The sequence below is a fragment of the Chaetura pelagica genome, unplaced genomic scaffold, assembly GCF_000747805.2.
Source record: "Chaetura pelagica isolate M959 unplaced genomic scaffold, ChaPel_1.0 scaffold213, whole genome shotgun sequence".
NCBI classification, from domain to species: domain Eukaryota; kingdom Metazoa; phylum Chordata; class Aves; order Apodiformes; family Apodidae; genus Chaetura; species Chaetura pelagica.
In genome coordinates, this window is record NW_009952597.1 from 1,806,820 (window position 1) to 1,818,334 (window position 11,515).

The 11,515-nt window shown below is 49.0% G+C and overlaps 2 protein-coding genes across 4 annotated transcripts in view; one reads left to right on the top strand and one right to left on the bottom strand.

The window, feature by feature from the left end:
* Positions 1 to 5,122, top strand: part of USP22 (ubiquitin specific peptidase 22) — a 64,594-nt gene extending 59,472 nt beyond the window's left edge. For all 3 annotated transcript variants that reach the window (XM_009993704.1, XM_009993705.1, XM_009993703.1), the window contains exons 11-13: positions 326 to 388; positions 2,253 to 2,402; positions 4,213 to 5,122. In XM_009993704.1, coding sequence (XP_009992006.1) covers positions 326 to 388; positions 2,253 to 2,402; positions 4,213 to 4,255 — 256 coding nt within the window. In that variant the 3' untranslated portion in view covers positions 4,256 to 5,122. The remainder of the gene's footprint in view (positions 1 to 325; positions 389 to 2,252; positions 2,403 to 4,212) is intronic.
* Positions 5,123 to 9,900: 4,778 nt separating this feature from the next.
* Positions 9,901 to 11,515, bottom strand: part of TNFRSF13B (tumor necrosis factor receptor superfamily, member 13B) — a 17,042-nt gene continuing 15,427 nt past the window's right edge. The window contains exons 2-5 of the mRNA XM_009993728.1: positions 11,316 to 11,444; positions 11,147 to 11,167; positions 10,522 to 10,740; positions 9,901 to 10,175 (exon numbers count right to left, since the gene is read on the bottom strand). Coding sequence (XP_009992030.1) covers positions 9,901 to 10,175; positions 10,522 to 10,740; positions 11,147 to 11,167; positions 11,316 to 11,444 — 644 coding nt within the window. The remainder of the gene's footprint in view (positions 10,176 to 10,521; positions 10,741 to 11,146; positions 11,168 to 11,315; positions 11,445 to 11,515) is intronic.

The window sequence follows — 11,515 nt, forward strand, 5'->3', positions numbered from 1 at the left end:
TCATAGGTGAAAGGATTGATGTAATTAGAGATTTTTCCAGATTTAAAATACAAATCTTCACCTGTTTGGAAGCTTTTGGGATAGGATGTTTGACATAAACAGATCTGTACTTGCAGCACTGAAGCCCCAGCCAGGAGGAGAAATGGTGGGTTTTATGTAGCACTGATTAAAGAAATAAAGCATCCTGATCAGCAGCCCCTCTCTGCTGCCTTCTGTGCTTTTCAGTAAGGACCTGGATTCAGCAGACAGGCTGTGTCATGTAAAACCTATTTCTTGGGCTTGGGAACCACTGCTTTAAGTGACTGGATTTTTGTGTGTGTTGCAGTAAAGAGAGCAGAATGAACGGGCAGTACCAGCAGCCGACGGATAGTCTAAACAATGATAATAAGTAAGTGGTACATTCCATGACTCCTGTTGTGAAAGGTAGTTGGCTTCTAGGAGGAGATACACAGTCTGCTGTGTGTCCTGCAGTACTATGTTTGACAGCACAGTAAGTCTGAACTGTTGCAAAATGAAGCTTCATTCACTCCAGCTGCCCAGCCTTTTTGTGGTTTCTTGGCAGCTCACTCTGATAACCCCTGGGAGCAAAACTAAAAGCTGTGGCTGCTGTATTGAAAGGGATGGGGATTTTCTTGAAATAATCCTGTTTCTATTGCAAAAGCAAAAAGGCTTCCAGAGGACCTAAAGAAAGTTGATAGAACACTGACACTCCAAGTCCCAAATAGATGACCCCAGTAATTCTGGGGTCTCTTGGTCAGGTATTGATTGCAGTCAGGAGAAATGATGTGCTGATGGGGCTTGCTCAGGAATGTAAAGGCAGTGTAATTGAAACCAGTGTTTGTAGCTTAATGAGAATAGAGATGGGCACATAAATCTTACCTTTTTTTTTTTTTTTTCTTAAATAAGGTTACAGGTTTGGTTGCTACAGTCACGTGCTGATGTGGTGTATTTAAACTCTTCAAGGCACTTGATTCAGCACTAAAGTAAGAAACAGAATATGTAGATGTAACAGAGCCACAATAGGTAGGTTTAAAAACTAACCAACCAGGTCTTAGTTGCAGGTACCAGGCAGGTGTTACACATAGTCCTGTAGTGACTGGGTCATTAGATCTATGGTGTTTAATGGTGTTAGCAAAGATCTGAAAGAAAACGCACTGATGACTGAGGTTTGCACATGACTTCAGTTGGAGAAGCTGTTAACAACAAAGAGGATTAGTAATGAGAGCAGAGGCTTCTGGGCTGCTTAGCAAGCTGGATGCCACTAAACTGCTGGGACAATCTTGGAATCCTCCTTCTGGGCCTAGAAAGTGGTGTCCATCCCAGGTGGAATAAAGGACTCCACTAGGAAGAGGATGGCTTTATAATTCAGGAGTTCTGTGGACAGTCAACTGAATGAGGTGCCTTGTTGTGGCAGCACTGTGCAAAAAGAGCTCTGTGCATTTTGAACCTAAGTGGAGCAATATAAAGTGAGATTAGAGAGAGCACTTCCCCACTGTGCAGCTCTGCTTGTAACCCTGTTAGAGGGCAGCATCTTAAAAAGAGTTAAAGAGTGGAGAACATTTAAAAAAGAGCTGCAAGTATATTTAAGACTAGAAGCAAAAATCTTACCTTAGAACAAGTGTCAGGGACTTCAGTCTTCTCCTTTTTAAGAATAGAAAAGGAAAAATGTGAAGAGCAACTTGATCAGTCTCAGCATCTTTGGATCAGAGATGGCTGCTGGTTTTCAGGCTGGCAGGCAAATGAACAGCAGCATCTGAAAGCTGGAAGTTAAGGCCTAAATAGATTCAGTATTTCAAACCAGGTGCAGAGTTTCTAGATAAGGACAGTTAATCCTAAATATTTCTAGTACTGATTGCCTGTATTTAAGATACCTCCTTCCCCATCCCTGTACCTCAAATGCGTTTTTCTGGCTGACTAGAGTAACTAATCCAGGGAAAGAGAAAGTCAGACCAGATAATCAATGGTCCTCTTCAGGAATGCATCAATATTGATCTGTTTTAGAAGAGAAGCATTTGGAAGGCAGTGCAGCTGCCATCAGACTGGAGTCTTGCAGGAATAGCAAGGCAAAAAAAATTCCAAGTGGTTCATTTTCCTGGGCAAAGATGCCCTCTTCCCAGTTCTTGTTTTATTGATGGATCAGATCCTTTGCTATTTCCATACGTGTTTATGAGCACAAGCTTCTGCCTGTTTTAACATGTCAGCTGTTATTTCCCCTTTTGATCCATTTACTCACTGACTCTCTTCTGTACCAGGTATTCCTTGTTTGCAGTAGTTAATCACCAGGGAACCTTGGAGAGTGGGCACTATACCAGCTTTATCCGGCAGCACAAGGACCAGTGGTTCAAGTGTGATGATGCCATTATCACCAAGGCTAGCATTAAGGATGTGCTAGACAGTGAAGGGTGAGTTGGGAGCTGCAAAGGGGAGAGGAAGGGAAGCCTTGGCCTTGGTTGGGTTTTCCTTGCTTTCCATTAAAGAGCCTTTCATCACAGAGAACACTGAATTTCTCTCTTTGAATCCATAATGTCTCTGCATGTGTCAGTGCTTCAGAATGTTTGATCATCCTGGATTTGCTGAAGGAAGAAGAGGGGAAGGACAAGGGACATCAGGTTGACTGGGCAGTGTCTGTAACTGGTGCTCATGTCCAAACTCTCGCTTGCTAATGGAAGTGACTCTGAAAAGCAAAGTGTAGGGGCAGAGGTGTTTCTCCATGACACAGCCCAGTCTTTGTCTGCAGAACCTTTGGATTACCAGGAGTATAAATTATTTGAGAAGCCATTAACCAGAGTGCAAGGCTGGGGGAGGGGGGACACAGGTATAGAACATGAGCTGCTGCTTGGCTCATGGCTTTAAATTGATTACAGATTGACATTATCATGTCAGATATTTGCATCAGACAAGTATTGGGATTGCAGAGCAGGAGCTTCCAAGGGGGGCATCTTGGTGTTCCTCATTTGAGGGGAGCACTGGGGACTGGTGCATGTTCCAAAAATAAGGTAATTTTAAATCTGAAGTCTTTTTTTTTTTGCATTTTCAACTCCAGACTTGGTACTGGGAAGATAAGCCCATCTTGTTCTTTTTTTAATTATTCCTGACATTTCCAGGATTGCTGCAGGCACAGATGTTGAGTTCATACTTTTTTAAAACAGATTTTCCCTCTTTTTTTTATTTTTTCAACCATGAACTAAAAAAAAAATACATCCTATAATATCTGAATATTGGTGTTAAATTATTTGACAAGGTAACTTCTGCTTTGAGGTCAGCAGAAAAATGAGTTTTTCTTCACTAACAAGTGGTCACATCGAGCCCTTGGGTGGGGTGTGACTGTGGAAGGATCTGCCATGGGCAAGGAGAGGATCTGTGACCCAACTGCTGCCCATCCTTACCACTCAAGGCTGGTTTGAGCTCTGAGCCATTTTCCCTGACTCATATCAGGGCTGGCACTAAGTAGATCCTGATTATACAAGGGGAACTCACATGAGATGGAATAATAATAATTGGAAACTCACACAAGTGCCTTTGAAGCATTTTAGGAGTCTTCTGGTGACCCTGGGTGGTACATGAAGAGTGCATAGAGATGAGTCCACTTCCCTCTGATGAGTAACTGCTTGAGGGCTGAGCTCTGCTTTGTAGCATTGCACATCAAGTAATTTAAGGGCAGGAAGAATTTCATCCTGTTAAACCACCAGATTTGAGTACAGGTTGAGGCATTAGATACTTGAATTGTTTTTGATTGGGACACATGAGCTTCCACCCACTTACCTGGTTCTTCATTTTGGTCTGTAACAGTCAGTGGTGGGACACTCTGCAACAACCCAGGGTCTGATGCTTTGGTAATGGAACTGTAAAGCAACAGTTGCATTTTTTAAAGCACCTCTGTTGTATTTTGTGTCATGGAGATGTGAAGTGGATGGTGCTTGTCTGGGCACCAACACTGTCCAGTCTTTCAGAGCATTCAGGTTCCAAGTAGATTGTACAACAAGGAGGTTTGATGTACAACTAATCTGTTCTTGATTTGTTGGTAAAATCATTTCATCTGGCTTCCCTCCTCCTCTTCCATGGTTACTGCAGGGAACTGGCATGTCCCTGGAGTTGCTTCAGATTGAAAAGAAAACATGAATAGCCCTTATTTTTTATCATCAGATGAGTGGAAATACGAAGGTGCTCTGATGCAGAACAGAAGGTTGAAACTCTACCTCTGCTTTCTTGCAGATATTTGCTGTTCTATCACAAACAGTTCCTGGAGTATGAATAGCCTTATCCAGCAGCTTGTCAGATATAAACAAGGAAGAAAACAAGCCTTCTGAATCGACACACAAACCTACCTGAAATGAAAAGACCCATTAAAAAACAACTAGCACTGAGCTGTAACAGGACCTACTTGACACTGACTCAAAGCCTGGAGGAGTAAGAAATGAACAATGTCCAACGTGTGTGGAGTCCCACAAGGACAGAAAGGGGAAAAAAAAAGAGGCTACAGTCAGTCACTTAACAGAGGAAATCTAAAATGAAAGGAATGCTCTGGGTGGGGGAAATGGGAGCAGAGGAGTCCGGGCACTGGTACATCTCCTGTGTTCCTCCAAAATGTGTGTGGGAAGGCAAAGGGTTCTACCCTCATCTCCATAAAGCATCTTCTCCATTTGGTGCTTCAGCTCCAACGACCAATCATATAACAGTTAAAATTAAAAATCCAAGCCCATTTTTTTATGCATCTGGGTCTGAAAGCAGTAGAGTGGAGGAGAGGAGGGGATGACACAACTAAAGGACTTTGCAAGTATCTTTTTATTTGTGAATTTTAGTTATTAAATAAATACAGTATGAAACTATTAGGCTCTTTTTTTTCCAACAACCATAAAAGAAATCCTGGATTGTGGAACTGAAGCTACAGTACTAAGACAGGTTTCCAAGCATGCCTGCTTGCACAGGTAATGGTTAATGCCATTGGACTGCTCATCAAAAGCATCAGCACAGATTCTTTTCTGTTTGAGCCCTTTTTTGTTTTGTTTTCTATAAATAGCTATTTTCTTAATTTTTTTCCTTTTATTCCCTTTTTTTTTTCACAAGAATGAAATTCATAAATGCAACCATCAGTAAAAATGAATGAATTGGCGTGTTTATACTGTAAGAGTGGTCTTGGTTCTTTTTTAAAAAATCATGTGAATAAGTTTGAATTTCTCAAAATGGCTTGTTTTGTTGTTGCTGGTTTTTGGTTGGTTTGTCGTTGGGTTTTTCCCCCTCTCTCTGCTGCCTTCCAAAGGCGTTTATGTGACACTGGGAAGAACCTCAGCGTTGAAAAACGTGGCATCTGTTGGACACGGGTGCTGCTTGGGGGCAGCATTGAGCGCTGGATCTCGCTGCTGTTCAGCCCTTCTGCAGTGCACTCGGGTTTTCAGTAAACACCACATTTTCCTGGTATGTGCTGGGCTGGGGTTTGGTTCTTTGGATCCTCCCACATGTATTAACTCCTCACATGCTCCTCTCCTCCTCGCAAGATCTCAGCCTCAGTCCTCAGCTTGCAGCACTTGCTGCACCAGCTTAATTCTTGCTTTGTAACAATTGCAGTTCTGCTCCTTTTCTCCCCCTCCACGCCTGCCTGGTAAAAGCAGCTCCTCGTGGCTTGTCGAGGTACCTGCAGTCATGGCTCGTGTGCTGGATCTTGCTCTCAGGAGGCTGGGGATTGAATTGCAGCCTGTGTGAGAAACCAGCCAGAACACAGAGCTGAAAAAGGCAAAAATAGCTTTGTTCTCCCTCTCTCTGTGTGTGAGAGACACTGGAAATTGATCTGAGCCGCACCAAAAAGTAAATAAGCTCTGCAGATGTTCTCCAGAGGGGCATTCTTCACCAGTGTGGTTAAAGCATGGGTGGCTCTAACCTTTTAGGTTACAGGTGTCTGACCTGCCCGAGACAGGTGGGAAGTGGTCTGAGAAACGGAAGAAACGGGAAAATCTGTTTGTTGGAATGAGTTTGGTTTTTTTACATGAGCATCTTGCAAGAGCAGCTGAACGAAGGGAAGGTGGAATTGGTCTGATTTGTACGCGGTGGAAGAGCAGGAGGCAGGTCTGGGCGGCGAGAGGTGCCTGCGGCAGCAGGGAAGGTTTCTGCCACAGGGAAGGAAGGAGAAGCGACCGCCAAGCACCTTGAATCGGCCAGAGATGGGGGAGTTCCCCGGGCAGCGACTGCTGCAGCAGGGGGAGCAGCCCCTGCGTTGGGAACCCTTGAAAGGCTGTTCCGTAGTGATCGGGTGCAGCAGGATCCAACCCCAGCGCTCCTGCCGCAGGTGAGAAACCGCCGAGAAGCGCAGCGGAGCGGCATTCCCATGGGAAGGGAGGCTCTCCATCCCTCCCTCCCTCCTTCCCCGGCCTGGCCGCGGCATCGTGAGATGCTTGACGACGCTTTTCTGCTCCTTTTTAATAACGCAGGGAGCTTGCAGAGAAGGTAACTCAGGCAGCGGGCGGCCCTGGAGCTGCTGAGCTCCCAGCCCGGGAGCTGCCGTGTTCCTGCATCCTGGAGCCTCAGGAAAGCAGCTCTGCCCGCTGCTCCCGCTCGGTCACCGGGGCTCATGTGCAGTCTGGTCTGTTCATCCGTTAGAAACGAGTCGCTGAGGGGTGAGACCGCCCTGGCCATCAGCTGGGTTGGGTTTTGTTACCCTCCCCGCCCCCCTGGGGCTGCGCTCGGTTTGGGTTTGAAAAGCAAAATTCCCGGTGTCTTAAAAGCTCCTCTTCTCTTCCCCGGCCATCCCAGCCCGTGTCCCTCCCCGAACGGTACCGGGTGTGTTTCTATTTCCAGTAACAGTGAATGAGAGCAGAGGGCAGAGCTTTATTCCCTCTTCCTATGGCAATGGAAGCAGAGCTGCTGTCCCACCAGCCGCGCTTTCCCTCCGCCTCCTCGCACCCTTCACCTCTCCAGGAGCAGCCCCTGCAGCTCGGACACGGGGTTCATTCCCTGCAGAACTATTTTCCTGGGCAGAATTCCCGACACCTCCAGCAGGAACAGCCCTGAGATTGGCCCTCCCTGAGGGGGCAAAGACAGAGCCCGGGGCTGGACCCTCCGGACCGCGCTGCTGCAGCTGCTGAACATCTGCATTTCGGGGTTGGTTTGTGTGTTTTGAGGTGCAGTTTTATGTTGGAGCAGGTGTTTTATTCTCTACCCTCAAATCGTGGCTGTACGTGGGGCACAAACACAGCCAGAAAGTGGCTTTCTATGTAGTATCTTCTTGTCCCTCAGCTGCTTGGCTGGAGATGGAGCTTGACTTGATGCTCATGCCTGATGAAAACCTGAGCAAAAGGAATGGGAGACTGGAGTTAACCCCCAGGTAGATGCACTTGCTCAAAATCAGTGGCCTTAATGCCATGTAATTTGATTTGTCTCAGCTGTAACTGCTTGTGTTCCAGAGGCAGTGACCCTCTGACCTTCAGGGTGGTGTCTCCAGGTAAGTGCTCCATCAGGGGTGTTGGCCACCAGCTGCAAAAGTGATGCCAAATCCATTGAGTCCTCTTGGTTTTCCAGCACTGAAAGGTTGTATCAGGGAACCTCTATGTTCTGATGGTTTGTTCTAGTTGCTCCATGTTACCTCTTCTTTTATGTGCTGATAACAAGTTACACTCCCTGAAGGAGGAGAGGGTGAGGATTGTTCCCCTCTTGGGTGTCCATGCTGGAGTGAAGGTCTTGGCTTCTGAGGATTGTTTTGTGGGACACGGTGCTGGCAGCTGCAGGGTGTTGTAACTTCATCTATTGCAGCGAGTGCTGGAGAAACCAGAGAAGTGCAAGCAGCAGCCTGGACAGTGTGGTGATGGCAGGGACAGCCCCAAGCCCACCACAGGCTTTTCCTCAGAACCAGAGGGCAAGTGGCCACCTGGGCCAGCTGGAGGAGGAGCTGCTGCTCACCGGGGCCATGCAGGGTGAGCAGACATCAACCCTTTCCTAAAAGCTTTCTTGTGTGAATAATTGATGCCTCTTGATCCTCCAGAGATGCCCTAATTGCAAAACTAGTGGCACATGTTCATTTTTTTCCTGTGTATTTTTAAATAAGGTTCTGAATCTCCTGGCACAAGGAGCAGGGCCAGGGGTTCCTGTGGGTGACACTTGAATGGGGCACCAGAGCCAGGCTGAAGCCAAGTGTCCCAGCACTGCCTGCAGGAGTGTTGGGAAGGGCCATTGGGATGGGAGGGTGTTCCTTCTCATGGAGCTCCTGTCCTCTCTGGGAAGTGCTTGGGCAGAGGGGGGACATGGAGCCGGGGGGGATGGGCTGGAGCTGCCCCAGGGTAAGTGCAAAACCCCTTCACCTGGGGGAGGCTGCAGGGAGGGGAGACCAGGGAGGGGAGACCAGGAAGAGGGACAGCACTTGTGGTGCTGGGGAGGCCAGGAGTGGGAGGCTCAGGGAGAGGGGAGGACATTGATGATGTAAGAGGCTGTAGAGGGAGTGGGACATTGGGAACAGCGATGGGGCAAAAAGCTGAGAGAGGAGGAAGAGGAGCATGAGGATGGGCAGGTGTAACAATGCAAGTGGAGACTCCTGGAGAGACTAAAGGGAGAGCAAGAGTAGATGCCAGAAGATGGTGGGAGGGCAAGAAGGAGTCAGGCCAAGCTGGAATGAAATCTGAGAGACTGGGGGAGGCTGGTGTAGAGGTCAGTCTGCACAAAGATGCAGAGTGAAGAGAGGCTGAGCAGGGTGGGGGGCTGAGGAAGAGCTGAGGCTGAGCAAGAATGGAGGCCCTGAGAGGTTGGAGGCCAAGGAAGAAATACACTGTAATGAGGGGACCGAGTCTTATAACTGCTCATGGTTTCTCCAGCTCTGTTTACCTTCCAGACACCAATTTGTACATATATTGACTCATATTTATTCTTCCAAGTTTTAAGCTCTAGCTTGAGAAAGTGGAGGGAATGAGCTCCTCCTACCAGGAGTGATTTCTCGTGAAGCAAAAAATCCTCCCACTCTCCTTTAGTGAAAATGAGAACTTCAAGTTACACATTGAAACCCACAGTTTTCCACAGTAGCTTTCAAAGGTGGGTCAGATAAAAATCCTCCCTCAAAGCAGCTGAATCCCTAGCTGGTTCATCACTTTCACCAGCTATTTTGAGTAACCCAGACCAGACATCCATAAATCCAGTTCCTTAGAAAGTTCTCAGAGTTGGAAGAATTTTCATATTTAAACCAAATTGCACTGGGAGTTCTGGTGCCTGTCCCAGCTCCCCCCATGCAGCGTTGTCCCCTGTCCCAGTGCAAAGCCTCACCATCTCCCACAGCCTGTCCTCCCCTCCCAGGCAGTGTTGAAAGCTGACAGCAGAGATTTCCATGTTGCATCTTACCAAATATTCTGTTGTGTAAAGAACCTTTTGTTAAATGCAGAGAACATGGTGCTTTTGAGGGTGTGGCAGTGCTGTCCTGTGGAGATTATTAACTTCCACAAGTAACTTCTTGGGTCTGAATCCATGTCTGAGATGCTTACAGCTCCCCTGGTGTTGCACAGTAGTTTTCAAGCAGGTCAAGGTGTGCTCTCCATGGGGACCAGTGGGCACCACAGTCTGATCCTGGCTCTGCATCAACACCCTTTGCAGCGACAGTGACACTGATGGTGGAACCAGGATGAAAAGCCTTGGTGAGACATCACTCCCAATGACTGGGGCGCACAGAGGAGTCAGCAGACATCAAAGCTGGAGGATGAAGGCACTGTCAAATGGGAAGTGACTTCTGTCACTGGGGATGAACAAGAATAATGGGGATTTCATTTCTTGGGTGGAAGAACACTGTGCTGTCTGTGGCCTGCAGCCCTTGGGCAGAGATGGTGCCAATCCCGCTGGTCCTGGCAGAAGCTGTTACAGTCACTGGACATGGGGGTGAAGCAGCTGTGTTTTGGGGGCAGAGGGAGCATCCCTTTTTCTGTGCAGGAACATTCACTCTGGTCATGCCATGAGTGCCTTATCTTGTGAAGGAGAACATATGATTTTGAAGTGGCCATCCTCAGGGCTGGGAACAGCCCCGGCGCTCCCCGTGCTGCATATCCCGGTGTGAAGGGGAGCAGCTCTTTCCCCTGCATGGCAGCAGGTGCCGTGGCATGATTTGATCTCTCGTACAGCAGCACCATGTCCAGGGAAGCAGAAGCCACAGGTTTCCACTGGCTCAGGGACTCTGCTGCCTGCTGATCCATCAGCAACACTGCCCACTTCCACCAGCCGATCTGCAAACAAACGTTGTGTATTAGCTGAAGAGCTTCTAGGAGCACCTTGTGACCAAAAAATGCTTTGCAGTGCTCCACTAGAGCCTGTGAAGAGCCAGTCCTCAGCCCAGCCCCTGCATGAAGTGCCTGTGACTTTGCAAGAGAATGACAGCAAAGGGGGTTATGGTGGAGAATCTGGGCACAGGGATTCAGTCCCTCTCCTCTTCCAGGCTCAAGTTAACCCTTGCATGTTGTTTGCTTTCTCTCCCTACCTCTCTTAGGAACTGGGTCTGCTTTTTTGACCTCCCAGCTCTACCTGGGAGCCTATCCCTCAGGAGCTCCCCATCCTGGCCCCCCCAGCACTCACCCTTGGAGAAGTCCTCCCCGTGGTGGCAGGTCCCAGTGCTGGCTTGGCAGGAGACCACCTCTCCCTTCCTCCGCAGGTGGGTCCAGCCCAGGAGCAGGGAGCAGATGAGGGCACAGAGGCAGAGCCCCAGCAGCAGGTAAACCACCAGCCATGGCTCCAGCTCTGGGCAAGCCTTCTGTTCCACCACAGCCACTGGAGGGGTGGCTTCCAGGGCACCTGCTGTGGGCCAGGCAGAGATGGGTGAGCAGAGCAGTGTGACCCTCGGGCACACCCTGCATGTGACTTTTTGGTTGGGGAAGGGTGTTCCTAGAGGATGCACCCTGCTTGGACAGAGCTTGAAAAGCAGCTCTTCACCACCTCTCCTTGTATTTCACTTCCTTGGAGAGGTAGAGGAGATCCCTTCCCACCCACCCCCCATTCCCACCCTTCCCTCTTCAGTGATCACATCTCAACCTAAACATGAGACCTGTAGACCTTTGAAAATAACCCATCCCCTCCTGTTCCCCCTCCCTGAGGGCTGGAGGCAGCTCAGGAAGGGAAACGTGGCTGCAGATCCTGCTCCTGCCTGGTGGAGCCAAAGGATTGGTCTCTAAAACACAGACATGGCAAAGGGAAGTGCCGCTGCCTGGGGGTGGGGGTTGTGTGGTGGGAAAAACGGGGCAGAGACAGAGCCCTGGCAGCACCCACACAGCCTCCCAGGGTGAAGAGAGGGGGTTTGCTGCCCCTTCCCTGGCTTCTCTCGGGTCACCTGGCTCCTCGTGCCCCCCTCCCTGGGGCCCATCCCCGCGGGGTCCCGGCAGCCTCACCCCGGCAGGTCGGGGCGCACTGCGGGGGGTGCTGCCCGCACAGCGCCCTGCAGTCCATGCACTCCTTCAGGAGCTCGTCGTAGTAGAAGCCGGGTCTCCTGTTGCAATCCATGGACACTGCGGGAGCAAAGGGAGACACGGACTTCTCGTCCTGAGCGCGTCCTGCCCCGACGGGCACTGCAGCGGGG